We start from the raw sequence: 19,329 nt of genomic DNA on the forward strand, positions 1-19,329 counted from the left end.
TATAGGGGAATTTTTACGAGCATTTTGCAGTCAGTCCATACTGTTTATGAAAATAAGTGTTAAATATCCGAGGTGTCCCCAACGCAACACGAGGGACGTTATAATTAAATATGTTTACTATTTAATAGCTCTTATCAAGTCAAATCCTTCTAGAATATTCACTTATATTATCTTGTGACTGCCCCAAGTAACAGAATGTATAATTCTATTTAATAAAAACCACCAGACGTCAGCACTTTTGGCCTCATTTTCTCTCAACATTCAGCCAAGATACACATCGTTGCGATCATGTTTTCTGTCACCAGAGGGCGCTATTTTATCACTTTAACTTCTAAGGTTCAGTTCTTTATAGTTATTTAATAAAAACAATAGTAATGTTTTTGGTTTTTAAGTCTGAACTCTATTACATTTAGACAGTTTTTTTTAATGTTTTGCTTTTCTAAAAACAAGACATTTCGTATAATTTTATAAAAAATAACTGTCCTATAGGGGAATTTGTACGAGCATTTTGCAGTAAGTCCACACTGTTTATAAAAATAAGTGTTAAATATCCGAGGTGTCTCCAACGCAACACGAGGGACGTTATAATTAAATATGTTTACTATTTAAAAGCTCTTATCAAGTCAAATCATTCTAGAATATTCACTTAAATTATCTTGTGACTTTCTCATGTAACAGAATGTTTAATTCTATTTAATAAAAACCACCAGACGTCAGCACTTTTGGCCTCATTTTCTCCCTAATTCAGCCAAGATACACATCGTTGCGATCATGTTTTCGGTCACCAGAGGGCGCCATTTTATCTCTTTAACTTCTAAGATTCAGTTCTTTATAGTCATAAAATAAATAAAAAAGTAATGTTTGTTTTTTTAAGTCTGAACTCTATTACATCTAGAAAGTTTTTTTTAATGTTTTGCTTTTCTAAAAACAAGACATTTCATACAATTTTATAAAAAAAATAACTGTCCTTTGGGGGAATTTGTACGAGCATTTTGCAGTAAGTCCACACTGTTTATAAAAATGTTGTTAAATATCCGAGGTGTCCCCAACGCAACACGAGAGACATTATAATTATATATATATATATATATATATATATATATATATATATATATATATATATATATATATATATATATATATATATATATATATATATATATATATATTTAAAAGCTCTAGCACTTTTGGCCTCATTTTTCTCCCTAATTCAGCCAAGATACACATCGTTGCGATGATGTTTTCTGTCACCAGAGGGCGCCATTGTATCCCTTTAACTTCTAAGATTCAGTTCTTTATAGTCGTAAAATAAATACAATAGTAATGTTTGTTTTTTTAAGTCTGAACTCTATTACATCTAGAAAGTTTTTTTTATGTTTTGCTTTTCTAAAAACAAGACATTTCATATAATTTTATAAAAAATAACTGTCCTATAGGGGAATTTGTACGAGCATTTTGCAGTAAATCCATACTGTTTATAAAATATGTTAAATATCCGAGGTGTCCCCAACGCAACACGAGAGACATTATAATTAAATATATATATATATATATATATATATATATATATATATATATATTTTATATATATATATATATATATATATATATTTAAAAGCGCTAGCACTTTTGGCCTCATTTTTCTCCCTAATTCGGCCAAGATACACATCGTTGCGATGATGTATTCTGTCACCAGAGGGCGCCATTGTATCCCTTTAACTTCTAAGATTCAGTTCTTTATAGTCATAAAATAAATAAAAAAGTAATGTTTGTTTTTTTAAGTCTGAACTGTATTGAATTTAGAAAGTTTTTTTTATGTTTTGCTTTTCTAAAAACAAGACATTTCATATAATTTTATAAAAAATAACTGTCCTATAGGGGAATTTGTACGAGCATTTTGCAGTAAATCCATACTGTTTATAAAATATGTTAAATATCCGAGGTGTCCCCAACGCAACACGAGAGACATTATAATTAAATATATATATATATATATATATATATATATATATATATATATATATTATATATATATATATATATTTAAAAGCTCTAGCACTTTTGGCCTCATTTTTCTCCCTAATTCAGCCAAGATACACATCGTTGCGATCATGTTTTCTGTCACTAGAGGGCGCCATTGTATCCCTTTAACTTCTAAGATTCAGTTCTTTAGTCATAAAATAAATACAATAGTAATGTTTTTTTTTTTTTTAATCTGAACTCTATTGCATTTAGACAGCTTTTTTTAAATGTTTTGCTTTTCTAAAAACAAGAAATTTCATACAATTTTATAAAAAAAATAACTGTCCTTTGGGGGAATTTGTACGAGCATTTTGCAGTAAGTCCACACTGTTTATGAAAATGTTGTTAAATATCCGAGGTGTCCCCAACGCAACACGAGAGACTTCGTTGCGATGATGTTTTCTGTCACCAGAGGGCGCCATTGTATCCCTTTAACTTCTAAGATTCAGTTCTTTATAGTCATAAAATAAATAAAAAAGTAATGTTTTGTTTTTTTTAATCTGAACTCTATTGCATTTAGACAGTTTTTTTTTATGTTTTGATTTTCTAGAAACAAGAAATTTCGTAAAATTTTATAAAAATAACTGTCCTATAGGGGAATTTGTACGAGCATTTTGCATTATGAAAATAAGTGTTAAATATCCGAGGTGTCCCCAACGCAACACGAGAGACATTATAATTAAATATATATATATGTATATATCTGCGATGAGGTGGCGACTTGTCCAGGGTGTACCCGCCTTCCGCCCGATTGTAGCTGAGATAGGCTCCAGCGCCCCCCGCGACCCCAAAGGGAATAAGCGGTAGAAAATGGATGGATGGATATATGTATATATATATACATATATTTAAAAGCTCTAGCACTTTTGGCCTCATTTTTCTCCCTAATTCGGCCAAGATACACATCGTTGCGATGATGTTTTTTGTCACCAGAGGGCGCCATTGTATCCCTTTAACTTCTAAGATTCAGTTCTTTATAGTCATAAAATAAATAAAAAAGTAATGTTTTTTTTTTTTAAGTTTGAACTGTATTAAATTTAGACAGTTTTTTTAAATGTTTTGCTTTTCTAAAAACAAGAAATTTGGTAAAATTTTATAAAAATAACTGTCCTATAGGGGAATTTGTACGAGCATTTTGCATTATGAAAATAAGTGTTAAATATCCGAGGTGTCCCCAACGCAACACGAGGGACCTTAGAATTAAGCCCCGCCCATAGAGTGCTGGCCAGGAGACAACTAAGCCCCGCCCCCCTCAGCTTGTGAAGTCCCCACGTTGAGACAACTTCTCCCTCATCACTCACTTTACTTTCGCAAAGAGCTGCGCTTCCTATCGGGGGGAATTTCCACTCTTTGTGGCGGACTAGAAGCCGACTCGTAGCCGCGCCATGACCTTCCGCAGGCTGAAGATGGTTCACTCCAACGGAGCGACGTCCCCGGACAACGACGTCCACTTGCCGCCTTCGGGCTCGGACAGCCGCCCCCCGGCGAGAGACTTCTCCTCCGGGGTGTACAACCACAAGACGCTCGCCTACTCCGGAGGAACGCTGCCCAGAACCCGCAGAAAGGTACATAAAAAACGCTTCAAATGTCTGCTCGTCGTTACTATTTTGTTTAATATGAAGGCTTTGACGTATTAACGTTCAATCAAACCGGCCAGTGGCAGCTGTGCGGTGCGTTCAAGACCCTCAAATTAAAATTTTAATACCGTGTACTTTTCTGGAATATGAAGTACTATTAGTTATTTTAGTACTGTGGACCACCCAAAAACCTAACAGGTTCACCCCGCTGTTTTACCGCTCGACTACTATCATTTGTGTATTGTTTTGAAGAAAAAAAAAGTATGAGAATGAACATTTACAACTTGACACCTTTTTATATAACCGCCCGAACAGTGGAGCTCACTTTCATGTTTGTTTTGGCCCTCTTGAGTCGTTAAGGCAGTTGTGACGTCACCACGTGTTCTCTTTTGTGACGTCACATTAACCGTCCAAAGTAGTAAAACGAAGCACAACCAAACCGACAACCAAACACGTGATCTATTTACGATTGTCGTGTATGTCATTGAAGTGTTCATTTTGTTTGACGCGTCAGTTTAAATAAAGTGGATAATGTTGTTATTGTTTGTAATTAGTGCAATCTATATTTAGATGGTACTGATGTAATAATTATTACTCATTTTAGTTTTCATTGTTTACTTTTTTATTGGAACATAAATGGTCGAATTCTGAACATGTTTAGACTTTTAAACCAAGTCTTCCAACATAGGAAATAAAAATATTTATTATAATATAAAGCAGTTTTTCGACTTTGAATATTAACATGTGTAAACAACTCTTGGATGATGACAGGATGACGCTTTCATCTTTTTTCTCTTAAGTGATGTACAAGTGTAAGAAGAAGTGAACCACTGTTGATAATGTGTGGGGAAATGGTCTGTTCCAGGGTCATCAGAAATGAGTTATTGAGTGTACAGATGAGTAACGTGCAGTTAAAGGGGAACTTAACTTTTTTATTGAGTTTTGTCTATCATTCACAATCCTTATGTAAGACAGGAACACATGTTTTTATGTTGTTCATGCATTCAAACTATTAAATAAAAAGTCAGCCAACAATGGAGCCAATAAACGTCGCTCTATTCCGCCTATAAGGCGATCTAAAACATCAAACACCACCATAATCGGTATAAGTATATTTATAATGTATCATAATAACAATATTTGCGTATTTTGCTCATTTTAAGCGTATTCATTCCACAAACGCATCACAACATAAAATACTTGTGGGACAAATGACGATCAGAACCTTGTATTTTTTAACCTGAATATACGGAGGATGAGCAACAAGTTTTAGAAGTGTATACGTAGATGGATTCAAAAGTTGTATTGAATATTTAACTAATAAATTATCTAAATGTCGGCCTACTCTCAAAATTCTAAAAACATCAAACACCACCATCATCACTAAGTATATATGTCATGTAGTATCGGGCACATTCTTAATAACATGTAATATTTGCGTAATTTGCTCATTTTAAGCGTATTAATTCCACAAACGCATCACAACGTTCACTATTTCCTTCAACAACACTACCAATCATGGCAGACTTCATGAGAGACAACAAAGACTACTTTGGCGCAAATGACGATCAGAACCTTGTATTTTTGAACCTGAATATACGGAGGATGAGCAAAAAGTTTTAGAAGTGTATACGTAGATGGATTCAAAAGTTGTATTGAATATTTAACGAATAAATTATCTAAATATGTCGGTCTACTCTCAAAATTCTAAAAACATCAAACACCACCATCATCACTAAGTATATATGTCATGTAGTATCGGGCACATTCATAATAATATGTAATATTTGCGTATTTTGCTCATTTTAAGCGTATTAATTCCACAAATGCATCACAACGTTCACTATTTCCTTCAACAACACTACTAATCATGGCAGACTTCATGAGAGACAACAAAGACTACTTTGGGGCAAATGACGATCAGAACCTTGTATTTTTGAACCTGAATATACGGAGGATGAGCAACAAGTTTTAGAAGTGTATACGTAGATGGATTCAAAAGTTGTATTGAATATTTAACAAATAAATTATCTAAATATGTCGGTCAACTCTCAAAATTCTAAAAACATCAAACACCACAATCATCACTAAGTATATATGTCATGTAGTATCGGGCACGTTCATAATAACATGTAATATTTGCGTATTTTGCTCATTTTAAGCGTATTCATTCCACAAACACATCACAACATTCGCTATTTCCTTCAACAACACTACTAATCATGGCAGACTTCATGAGAGACAACAAAGACTACTTTGGCACAAATGACGATCAGAACCTTGTATTTTTGAACCTGAATATACGGAGGATGAGCAACAATTTTTAGAAGTGTATACGTAGATGGATTCAAAAGTTGTATTGAATATTTAACTAATTATCTAAATGTCGGCCTACTCTCAAAATTCTACAAACATCAAACACCATCCTTATTACTGTAAGTATATATGTCTTGTAGTATCGGGCACATTCATAATAACATGTAATGTTTGCGTATTTTGCTCAGTTTAAGTGTATTAATTCCACAAACGCATCACAACACTCGCTATTTCCTTCAACAACACTACTAATCATGGCAGACTTCATGAGAGACAACAAAGACTACTTTGGCACAAATGACGATCAGAACCTTGTATTTTTGAACCTGAATATACGGAGGATGAGCAACAAGTTTTATAAGTATATACGTAGATGGATTCAAAAGTTGTATTGAATATTTAACTAATACATTATCTAAATGTCGGCCTACTCTCAAAATTCTACAAACATCAAACACCATCCTTATTACTGTAAGTATATATGTCTTGTAGTATCGGGCACATTCATAATAACATGTAATGTTTGCGTATTTTGCTCAGTTTAAGTGTATTAATTCCACAAATGCATCACAACGTTCGCTATTTCCTTCAACAACACTACTAATCATGGCAGACTTCATGAGAGACAACAAAGACTACTTTGGCACAAATGACGATCAGAACCTTGTATTTTTGAACCTGAATATATGGAGGATGAGCAACAAGTTTTAGAAGTGTATATGTAGATGGATTCAAAAGTTGTATTGAATATTTAACTAATAAATTATCTAAATGTCGGCCTACTCTCAAAATTCTACAAACATCAAACACCATCCTTATTACTGTAAGTATATATGTCATGCAGTATCGGGCACATTCATAATAACATGTAATGTTTGCGTATTTTGCTCAGTTTAAGTTTATTAATTCCACAAACGCATCACAACACTCGCTATTTCCTTCAACAACACTACTTACTAATCATGGCAGACTTCATGAGAGACAACAAAGACTACTTTGGGGCAAATGACGATCAAAACCTTGTATTTTTGAACCTGAATATACGGAGGATGAGCAACAAGTTTTAGAAGTGTATATATAGATGGACAACAAAGACTACTTTGGGACAAATGACGATCAGAACTTAGACAAACTTTAATGATCCACAAGGGAAACTGTTCTACACAGTAGCTCAGTTACAAAGGATGGAAAGGACAATGCAGGTATAAAATAGACTAAAAATGTACCGTAGTAGCAATATAAAATGTAACATATATACGTAATATTTACCTAATATATGCACAGTATATGATATATACTGATATATTATATTATGTTTATATCATATATACAATATATAACAATTACCATGTAGAGCCTTATATTTTTGAACCTGAGTATACTGAGGATGAGCAACAAGTTTTAGAAGTGTATACGTAGATGGGTTCAAAAGCTGTATTGAATATTTAACAAATAAATGATCTAAATATATCGGTCCACTCTCAAAATTGAGGCATTTTCTTCCTCTTAACGCTCTCCTAATTCTGTATCGGACTCTATTTGAAGCACATGTAAACTATTGCAACGCCGTACGTAGAAGAAAGTCACACGTGTTATATCATGGACAAACTTTAATGCTCCCTCAAATCCTCTTTTTATGAGTACAGTCTTGTGAAGCTACATGTAGTCAGATTCCACAGTATTATGTAGAACGTAGTACACTTATTCAATTGTAGACTCTGCCAGATCATTCCACTACTTCTCATAGACATAACACCAGAAGTAAACATTTTATTAAAAGGGACAAATGGTCATCTACAGTGAGATTGATAGCTTTATAAAATAAATGTATTCTTCAAACCTTTTTAAACAGCGTTTTAAGCTAAATGTAGCTACGTTATGCTTAGTATATTTTTAGCACACAGGAATTCACATCAGTCATATCATTTTTGGTGTAGAGCTTGTTGAAGATCTTCAACATGCAACTTTTTAATCCAATTTGAATAATAGAATCTCGAGACTGATTTGGTGGATTTGAAGATTCCTTCGTTATAAACCTCAACTTGTTGATACTAAATTGTAAATGCGTACAGCTCCACTAATGGACATTGGAGTGTTACATCCCAGAACAAGCTAGTCAGATTACTTCTAGACCTCCACCCCAGATCACACCTCACTCCTACCCACTTCTCCAAAGTGGGCTGGCTCAAGGTGGAGGACAGAGTAAAACAACTTGCACTGAGCCTTGTCTATAAAATCCGCTACACCTCCCTGATACCGAAGTACATGTCAAACTACTTGACCGCCATAACCACAACACCAGGGGGAGCTCCACTAACCACGTTAAACCCAGATTCCCAACTAACAAAGGTCTTAAAGGGGAACATTATCACAATTTCAAAAGGGTTAAAACCATTAAAAATCAGTTCCCAGTGGCTTATTTTATTTTTCGAAGTTTTTTTCAAAATTTTACCCATCACGCAATATCCCTAAAAAAAAAAAGCTTCAAAGTGCCTGATTTTAACCATCGTTATATACACCCGTCCATTTCCTGTGACGTCACATAGTGAAGCCAACACAAACAAACATGGCGCATAGAACAGCAAGCTATAGCGACATTAGCTCGGATTCAGACTCGGATTTCAGCGGCTTAAGCGATTCAACAGATTACGCATGTATTGAAACGGATGGTTGTAGTGTGGAGGCAGGTAGCGAAAACGAAATTGAAGAAGAAACTGAAGCTATTGAGCCATATCGGTTTGAACCGCATGCAAGCGAAACCGACGAAAACGACACGGGAGAAAGCGAGGACGAATTCGGCGATCGCCTTCTAACCAACGATTGGTATGTGTTTGTTTGGCATTAAAGGAAACTAACAACTATGAACTAGGTTTACAGCATATGAAATACATTTGGCAACAACATGCACTTTGAGAGTGCAGACAGCCCAATTTTCATCAATTAATATATTCTGTAGACATACCCTCATGTCAGCAGGCCAGGGAAGCTAGGATCGATATTCTTCTCTTGATCATCTTCGGTGGCATAAGGGACGGTGTGAGCCAAGACATCCAGGGGGTTTAGCTCGCTCGTCTGCGGGAACAAACCGCCGCCATTGCTTGCCGTGCCACCGAGGTCCTTTGTCCCTGAATAGCTCACACACTCCGGCAGATTCAATGGGGGTCTGGCGGCAGATTTCTTTGACTTTATGGTTGGAAATGCATCTGCTTTGAGTGTCGCAGGATATCCACACATTCTTGCCATCTCTGTCGTAGCATAGCTTTCGTCGGTAAAGTGTGCGGAACAAACGTCCAATTTCTTGCCACTTTGGCATCTTTGGGCCACTGGTGCAACTTGAATCCGTCCCTGTTGGTGTTGTTACACCCTCCGACAACACCACCGACGAGGCATGATGTCTCCAAGGTACGGAAAACAGTCGAAAAAACGGAAAATAACAGCTGATTTGACTCGGTGTTTGAGAAAATGGCGGATTGCTTCCCGATGTGACGTCACGCTCCGAGAGCGAATAATAGAAAGGCGTTTAATTCGCCAAAATTCACCCATTTAGAGTTCGGAAATCGGTTAAAAAAATATATGGTCTTTTTTCTGCAACATCAAGGTATATATTGACGCTTACATAGGTCTGGTGATAATGTTCCCCTTTAAGCGCCAAATTTAGTATGTTTTTCTGTACATTACAAAGCTGGCTACTTCCTTGTTCTTGAACGTAGCATTAGACAGACAGCACTCAACTATTTGTTTTACATTCTGTTCTGTTCATTTAAAAGGCATAAAGAAATGTTTAAAAAAAAAAAATCAAGCACCATATTGTTGTTTTTTTTGTACGTTAGCTAGATGACTACTTCCTGGTTCTCAAAGGCTAGCATCAGACAGTGTCATCTGTGTTCCGTTTTTGGGGGGGAATGCATCTGGTCATTTAAAGGGCAAAAATGTCCTTTTAAATAAAAGCAAAAAAAATGTTCTTAAGCGCCATATTTTTGTTGTTTTTTCTGTACGTTAGCTAGCAGGTTACTTCCTGGTTCTTGTACGTTAGCAATAGACTAACAGGACTTTACCATATGTGTTACATTTTGGGGGGAATGCTTCTGGTCATTTAAAGGGCAAAAAGTTCCTTAAATAAAACAAAAACAATTAAGTGCCATATTTTAGTATGTTTTTCTGTACATTACTAAGCTGGCTACTTCCTTGTTCTTGAACGTAGCATTAGACAGACAGCACTCAACTATTTGTTTTACATTCTGTTCTGTTCATTTAAAAGGCATAAAGAAATGTTTAAAAAAAAAATCAAGCACCATATTGTTGTTTTTTTTGTACGTTAGCTAGATGACTACTTCCTGGTTCTCAAATGCTAGCATTAGACAGTGTCATCTGTGTTCCGTTTTGGGGGGAATGCATCTGGTCATTTAAATGGCAAAAAGTTCCTTTTAAATAAAAGCAAAAAAATTTTTTTCTCAAGCGACATATTTTTGTTGTTTTTTCTGTAAGTTAGCTAGCAGGTTACTTCCTGGTTCTTGTACGTTAGCATTAGACAAACAGGACTTTACCATATGTGTTCCGTTTTGGGGGGAATGCATCTGGTCATTTAAATGGCAAAAAGTTCCTTAAATAAAACAAAAACAATTAAGTGCCATATTTTAGTATGTTTTTCTGTACATTACTAAGCTGGCTACTTCCTTGTTCTTGAACGTAGCATTAGACAGACAGCACTCAACCATTTGTTTTACATTGTGGCGGGGTACGCTTCCGTTCTGTTCATATAAAAGGCATAAAGAAAACTATAAAAAATAATAATTAAGCACCATATTTTTTATTTTTTTTTATATACGTTAGCTAGATGACTACTTCCTGGTTCTCAAATGCTAGCATTAGACAGTGTCATCTGTGTTCCGTTTTTGGGGGGAATGCTTCTGGTCATTTAAAGGGCAAAAAGTTCCTTAAATAAAACAAAAACAATTAAGTGCCATATTTTAGTATGTTTTTCTGTACATTACTAAGCTGGTTATTTCCTTGTTCTTGAACGTAGCATTAGACAGACAGCACTCAACCATTTGTTTTACATTTTGGCGGGGTATGCTTCCGTTCTGTTCATATAAAAGGCATAAAGAAAAGTAAAAAAAAAAATTTAGCACCATATTTTTGTTGTTTTTTCTGTACGTTAGCTAGATGACTACTTCCTGGTTCTCAAAGGCTAGCATCAGACAGTGTCATCTGTGTTCCGTTTTTGGGGGGGAATGCATCTGGTCATTTAAAGGGCAAAAATGTCCTTTTAAATAAAAGCAAAAAAAATGTTCTTAAGCGCCATATTTTTGTTGTTTTTTCTGTACGTTAGCTAGCAGGTTACTTCCTGGTTCTTGTACGTTAGCAATAGACTAACAGGACTTTACCATATGTGTTACATTTTGGGGGGAATGCTTCTGGTCATTTAAAGGGCAAAAAGTTCCTTAAATAAAACAAAAACAATTAAGTGCCATATTTTAGTATGTTTTTCTGTACATTACTAAGCTGGCTACTTCCTTGTTCTTGAACGTAGCATTAGACAGACAGCACTCAACCATTTGTTTTACATTTTGGCGGGGTATGCTTCCGTTCTGTTCATATAAAAGGCATAAAGAAAACTATAAAAAATAATAATTAAGCACCATATTTTTGTTGTTTTTTCTGTACGTTAGCTAGATGACTACTTCCTTGTTCTCAAAGGCTAGCATCAGACTGTGTCATCTGTGTTCCGTTTTTGGGGGGGAATGCATCTGGTCATTTAAAGGGCAAAAATGTCCTTTTAAATAAAAGCAAAAAAAATGTTCTTAAGCGCCATATTTTTGTTGTTTTTTCTGTACGTTAGCTAGCAGGTTACTTCCTGGTTCTTGTACGTTAGCAATAGACAAACACGACTTTATCATATGTGTTACATTTTGTTGGGAATGCATCTCGTCATTTAAAGGGCAAAAAGTTCCTTAAATAAAACAAAAACAATTAAGTGCCATATTTTAGTATGTTTTTCTGTACATTACTAAGCTGGCTACTTCCTTGTTCTTGAACGTAGCATTAGACAGACAGCACTCAACCATTTGTTTTACATTTTGGCGGGGTATGCTTCCGTTCTGTTCATATAAAAGGCATAAAGAAAACTATAAAAAATAATAATTAAGCACCATATTTTTGTGTTTTTTTATATACGTTAGCTAGATGACTACTTCCTGGTTCTCAAACGCTAGCATTAGACAGTGTCATCTGTGTTCCGTTTTGGGGGGAATAATACTTCTATATAAATTTAGGTCCTTTAGGCCAGTGTTTTTCAACCACTAGTGTGCCGTGGGAAATTATGTAATTTCACCTAATTGGGTTAAAAATGTTCTTTACAAACTAGTAATTATAGTCTGTGCTGTCTTAGAGCTTGGCAGAGTAACCGTGTAATACTCTTCCACACCAGTAGGTGGCAGCAGGTAGCTAATTGCTTTGTAGACGTCCGGAACACGATTTGTCGCGATCACAATATGCAGACGACAGCGGGAGGCAGAGTGCAGGTAAAAAAGGTATCTAATGCCTAAACCAAAAATAAACAAAAGGCATTGAAGCTTAGGGAAGGCTATGCAGACACTAAAACTGAACTGGCTGCAAATTAAACAAAAACAGAATGCTGGACGACAGCAAAGACTTGCAGCGCGTGGAGCAGACAGCGTCCACAAAGTACATCCGTACATGACAATCTACACCTACTTTGAGACGAGCTACAGTGATGCATGCTTGGTTATAGTTTGAGTTCCTATCCAACAATTGCGAGAACGACTTTTTTACCGTCGATATCGACTGCTGAGTTTCATTTTTTAATGTTTTCTGCCGGCGGTCTGCCTCTGGATTTTGTCAATGAAAAAATGTGCCTCGGCTCAGAAAAGGGTGAAAAAGAGTGCTTTTGGCGTTGTATCTGCAACATTGCAGGGTTTGTGAGGGAAATGCTCCTTTCAGAATAAGAGCGTGCAATGATAAGGCTGCAAAACGTCGGCTAGTGACACATTTTCCTGGACTTTCTCCTTCAATGGGGCTTTAAAAAAAAAAAGGTTTGTTGGACGCGAGCAGCTGAGAAGGTTCACAGCCAACAAGGCTGCATTGTGGGCCTGGTGGGGGGGGGGGGGGGGGGGGGGTGTGGTGGGTGTGTGCCCTGTGTGGGTTTATTGGAAATAATAAATGCTTTGAGTGCGACGTCTGCGTGACAATCCACTAAGTGTGGAGACGTGAAGAAAGCGAGAGTTTAGCAGGCGGCGCCACAAAGACACCTTTCATGGTGAAGAAGAAGCGTGTTCTTGTGGACGCGTACACTTCTTATTTATTTTACTGGGAGGTGCCCACTCTGACTCTCACTCTCACTCTGACTCTCACTCTCACTCTGACTCAATGTACTCACTGTGCTGGGAGGCTCAGTCGACCACCGGCCCCCGTCACAAATGTCACACACTAAACTACCGAGCAGCACTCCTGTCTGACGGAGGATCTTTGACTCGTGTCGATTGTGCCGCTTTAAAACAGCCAATGTGTGTGTGTGTGTGTGTGTGTGTGTGTGTGTGTGTGTGTGTGTGTGTGTGTGTGTGTGTGTGTGTGTGTTGTATTTCTTTCTATCCTTCTTGAGACATGAAGAAGGAAAAGTATCTTCCATATGAGGAGGTGTGAACAAGTGATGACATAAATCAATAACATTGCATCTAATAGAGAATGTCTCATTTGCACCCCTGCTGGTGACATCTATCAAAATTAGGGTGGTCCCCCCAAAAAAATTGACTGTCAACATATGAAATAACAAGTGTGTGTCAACATTTGAAGTGCTCCCCCTCTGGCCAACATATGTAATAATAAGTGTGTGTAAGAAATTAAAATGTACCCCCTTTGGCCAAATTTTTTTTTTTTTTAAATAAATAAATATGTGTACACTGTAATAACTTGAAGTAAATAATGAAGATTAAAAAACAATTACAAACAAAAAATTCAAAAAAAAATACATGGACTAAAATCAGTCTTTTTCTCACTTTTTTCTTATAAAATTAGGAAAAATGTCTCATTCTTTTTGTTTCTGTAATATTGCAATATTTTCTCGTAAAATTATAACTTTTTTATGTAAAATTACTTCATAATGCAAAATTGACTTTTATCACAATATGGCCAATTTTTTAGTTGTTCTTGTAAAATAGTGACTTTTTTTTGTAAAATTATGACTTTTGTCATAATTTTGCCAAATAAAACTCAAGATTATTATTATAATATTGCCAAAAGTTTTCTTATAAAATTGTGTCTCGTTGAGTAAAATTACGACTCTTTTTCATAAAGTTGCCAAAATGTTAAGCTTTTCTTGTAAAATTGCGACTGTTGAGTAAAATTCCAACTTTTATCATAAAATTGCACAAATGTTCAGTTTTGCTTGTAAAATTTTGACTTGCGTTGAGTAAAATGACGACTTTTATTATAATACTGCCAAAATTCTAACTTTTTCCTGTGAAATTGTGACCTTTTTCTTGTGAAATTCCAACTCATTTTTCACAACAAGCTTTTTTATGTGTGTGTGTGTGTGTGTGTGTGTGTGTGTGTGTGTGTGTGTGTGTGTGTGTGTGTGTGTGTGTGTGTGTGTGTGTGTGTGTTGTATTTCTACCCTTCTTGAGACATGAAGAAGGAAAAGTATCTTCCATATGAGGAGGTGTGAACAAGTGATGACATAAATCAATAACATTGCATCTAATAGACAATGTCTCATTTGCACCCCTGCTGGTGACATCTATCAAAATTAGGGTGGTCCCAAAAAAAATTGACTGTCAACATATGAAATAACAAGTGTGTGTAAACATTTGAAGTGCTCCCCCTCTGGCCAACATATGTAATAATAAGTGTGTGTAAGAAATTAAAATTTGCCCCCTTTGGCCAAAATTGATTTTTTTTTTAAATAAATAAATATGTGTACACTGTAATAACGAAGTAAATAATGAAGATTAAAAAACAATTACAAACAAAAAATTCAACAACAAAAAATACATGGACAAAATCAGTCTTTTTCTCACTTTTTTCTTATAAAATTAGGAAAAATGTCTCATTCTTTCTGTTTCTGTAATATTGCAAAATTTTCTCGTAAAATTATAACTTTTTTATGTAAAATTACTTTTTAATGCAAAATGGACTTTTATCACAATATGGCCAATTTTTTAGTTCTTGTAAAATAGTGACTTTTTTTGTAAAATTATGACTTTTGTCATAATTTTGCCAAATAAAACTCCCGATTATTATTATAATATTGCCAAAAGTTTTCTTATAAAATTGTCTCGTCGAGTAAAATGACCACTCTTTTTCATAAAGTTGCCAAAATGTTAAGCTTTTCTTGTAAAATTGCGACTGTTGTTGAGTAAAATTCCAACTTTTATCGTAAAATTGCACAAATGTTCAGTTTTGCTTGTAAAATTTTGACTTGTGTTGAGTAAAATGACGACTTTTATTATAATACTGCCAACATTCTAACTTTTTCCTGTGAAATTGTGACCTTTTTCTTGTGAAATTCCAACTCATTTTTCACAACAAGCTTTTTTATTTGTGTGTGTGTGTGTGTGTGTGTGTGTGTGTTCTTGTATTTCTACCCTTCTTGAGACATGAAGAAGGAAAGGTATCTTCCATATGAGGAGGTGTGAACAAGTGATGACATAAATCATGGTCCCAACAACATTGCATCTAATAGAGAATGTCTCATTTGCACCCCTGCTGGTGACATCTATCAAAATTAGGGTGGTCCCAAAAAAAATTGATGTGTCAACATATGAAATAACAAGTGTGTGTCAACATTTGAAGTGCTCCCCCTCTGGCCAACATATGTAATAACAAGTGTGTGTAAGAAATTAAAATGTGCCCCCTTTGGCCAAATTGATTTTTTTTAAATAAATAAATATGTGTACACTGTAATAACGAAGTAGATAATGAAGATTAAAAAACAATTACAAACAAAAAATTCAAAAAAAAAATACATGGACAAAATCAGTCTTTTTCTCACTTTTTTCTTATAAAATTAGGAAAAATGTCTCATTCTTTCTGTTTCTGTAATATTGCAAAATTTTCTCGTAAAATTATAACTTTTTTATGTAAAATTACTTTTTAATGCAAAATGGACTTTTATCACAATATGGCCAATTTTTTAGTTCTTGTAAAATAGTGACTTTTTTTGTAAAATTATGACTTTTGTCATAATTTTGCCAAATAAAACTCTCGATTATTATTATAATATTGCCAAAAGTTTTCTTATAAAATTGTGTCTCGTTGAGTAAAATGACCACTCTTTTCATAAATTTGCCAAAATGTTAAGCTTTTCTTGTAAAATTGCGACTGTTGTTGAGTAAAATTCCAACTTTTATCATAAAATTGCACAAATGTTCAGTTTTGCTTGTAAAATTTTGACTTGCGTTGAGTAAAATGACGACTTTTATTATAATACTGCCAACATTCTAACTTTTTCCAGTGAAGTTGTGACCTTTTTCTTGTGAAATTCCAACTCATTTTTCACAACAACCTTTTTAAGTGCGTGTGCGTGCGTGTGTGTGTGTGTGTGTGTGTGTGTGTGTGTGTGTGTGTGTGTGTGTGTTCTTGTATTTCTACCCTTCTTGAGACATGAAGAAGGAAAAGTATCTTCCATATGAGGAGGTGTGAACAAGTGATGACATAAATCATGGTCCCAATAACATTGCATCTAATAGACAATGTCTCATTTGCACCCCTGCTGGTGACATCTATCAAAATGAGGGTGGTCCCAAAAAGGAGGGATTTTTCAAATTAAAGTTAAAGTACCAATGATTGGGAGCAGTGAGCAGCAGCGGTGGCCACGCTTGGGAATCATTTTGGGTGATTTAATCCCCAATTCCAACCCTTGATGCTGAGTGCCAAGCAGGGAGGTAATAGGTCTCATTTTTATAGTCTTTGGTATGACTCTGGAATGTATTGAAGGTGGAATGGTTTGAATCGTTTGAAAAATGTGGAAATGGTGGAAGTTTGAAAAATGGACAATACATTTTGAAAGGGAAAAATGTCCCGGGAAATCTTGAATTTTGGGAAATCTGGGAATTTTTTGAAAATCCTGGAATTTTTTGGAACTTGGACAAACACGTAGTTTGAATGTCCAGGATGGCGGAATGTGTTGAAGGTGGAATGGTTTGAATCGGTTGAAAAATGTGGAAATGGTGGAAGTTTGAAAAATGGACAATTCATTTTGAAAGGGAAAAATGTCCCGGCAAATCTGGAATTCTGGGAATTTTTGGAAAATCCTGAAATTTTTTTGAATTTGGAAAAAAAACGTTGGCATTTCCAGGATGGTGGAATTTGTTCAAGGTGGAATAGTTTGAATCGGTGGAAAAATGTGGAAATGGTGGAAGTTTGAAAAATGGACAATTCATTTTGAAAGGGAAAAATGTCCTGAAAAATCTGGGAATTTTTTGAAAATCCTGGATTTTTTTTTAACTTGGGACAAAAAAATAGTTTGAATGTCCAGGATGGTGGAATGTGTTGAAGGTGGAATGGTTTGAATTGGTTGAAAAATGTGGAAATGGTGGAAGTTTGAAAAATGTCCAATTCATGATAAAGTAGTTGGGAAAGGGCATGTTCACCACTGTGTTACATGGCCTTTCTTTTTAACAACACTCAGTAAACGTTTGGGAACTGAGGAGACACATTTTTGAAGTGGAATTCTTTCCCATTCTTGCTTGATGTACAGCTTAAGTTGTTCAACAGTCCGGGGGTCTCCGTTGTGCTATTTTAGGCTTCATAATGCGCCACACATTTTCAATGGGAGACAGGTCTGGACTACAGGCAGGCCAGTCTAGTACCCGCACTCTTTTACTATGAAGCCACGTTGATGTAACACGTGGCTTGGCATTGTCTTGCTGAAATAAGCAGGGGCGTCCACGGTAACGTTGCTTGGATGGCAACATATGTTGCTCCAAAACCTGTATGTACCTTTCAGCATTAATGGTGCCTTCACAGATGTGTAAGTTACCCATGTCTTGGGCACTAATACACCCCCATACCATCACACATGCTGCCTTTTACACGTTGCGCCTAGAACAATCCGGATGGTTCTTTTCCTCTTTGGTCCGGAGGACACGACGTCCACAGTTTCCAAAAACAATTTGAAATGTGGACTCGTCAGACCACAGAACACTTTTCCACTTTGTATCAGTCCATCTTAGATGAGCTCGGGTCCAGCGAAGCCGACGGCGTTTCTGGGTGTTGTTGATAAACGGTTTTCGCCTTGCATAGGAGAGTTTTAACTTGCACTTACAGATGTAGCGACCAACTGTAGTTACTGACGGTGGGTTTCTGAAGTGTTCCTGAGCCCATGTGGTGATATCCTTTACACACTGATGTCGCTTGTTGATGCAGTACAGCCTGAGGGATCGAAGCTGCTTACGTGCAGTGATTTCTCCAGATTCTCTGAACCTTTTGATGATATTACGGAGCGTAGATGGTGAAATCCCTAAATTCCTTGCAATAGCTGGTTGAGAAAGGTTTTTCTTAAACTGTTCAACAATTTGCTCAGGCATTTGTTGACAAAGTGGTGACCCTCGCCCCGTCCTTGTTTGTGAATGGCTGAGCATTTCATGGAATCTACTTTTATACCCAATCATGGCACCCACCTGTTCCCAATTTGCCTGTTCACCTGTGGGATGTTCCAAATAAGTGTTTGATGAGCATTCCTCAACTTTATCAGTCTTTTTTGCCACCTTTCCCAACTTCTTTGTCACGTGTTGCTGGCATCAAATTCGAAAGTTAATGATTATTTGCAAAAAACAAAAAATGTTTATGAGTTTGAACATCAAATATGTTGTCTTTGTAGCATATTCAACTGAATATGGGTTGAAAATGATTTGCTGTATTCCGTTTATATTTACATCTAACACCATTTCCCAACTCATATGGAAACGGGGTTCGTAAATCCACATCTTTATATATCTAGAAAGGCTGGTCCTAAAGAGGGAGGCATTTTTCTCAGGTCTCAAGAAGGTAACAAATACAAGAATGTGTGAGTGAAAGTAAACAAATACAAGAGTGTGTGTGTGTGCGTGTGTGCGGGTAAACAAGCATCAGTTTCACCGTGTGTACTTTCATGACGCAGACTCGGCCTAAAAATACACAACTCAGCCTCAACCGGTTAATGGCAGGGCTTGTTGCGTGCTAAGTGGGCGTGTCCCTAAGGAGAACCCGCCTCAGGTGTGTTTGACACCTTTGTTTTGTCTCTGGCAGGTTGGCGACTCGCAGTCATGGAAGCCTCACACACAAACAGAACCACAAAGGTAGGAACAACGTTACTCACTACTAGAATGTTCTTTAAGATCACATTTGAATCACATTTCATTGCCATGGCAACATTAAAATAGTCCATACCACAAGTAGTGGAAGATCAAAGGTGATTCGT

The 19,329-nt window shown here is 36.0% G+C and overlaps 1 protein-coding gene across 1 annotated transcript in view; it reads left to right on the forward strand.

Annotated features, from left to right (window-relative positions):
- Positions 1-3,264: 3,264 nt before the first annotated feature.
- The window catches only part of tamalin (trafficking regulator and scaffold protein tamalin), a 38,604-nt gene continuing 22,539 nt past the window's right edge, over positions 3,265-19,329 (forward strand). Inside the window, exons 1-2 of the mRNA XM_061925429.1 lie at positions 3,265-3,587; positions 19,158-19,207. Of these exons, the coding sequence (XP_061781413.1) occupies positions 3,408-3,587; positions 19,158-19,207 (230 nt within the window). The 5' untranslated portion in view covers positions 3,265-3,407. The remainder of the gene's footprint in view (positions 3,588-19,157; positions 19,208-19,329) is intronic.

Source organism: Nerophis lumbriciformis, linkage group LG01 (genome assembly GCF_033978685.3).
Source record: "Nerophis lumbriciformis linkage group LG01, RoL_Nlum_v2.1, whole genome shotgun sequence".
NCBI lineage: Eukaryota > Metazoa > Chordata > Actinopteri > Syngnathiformes > Syngnathidae > Nerophis > Nerophis lumbriciformis.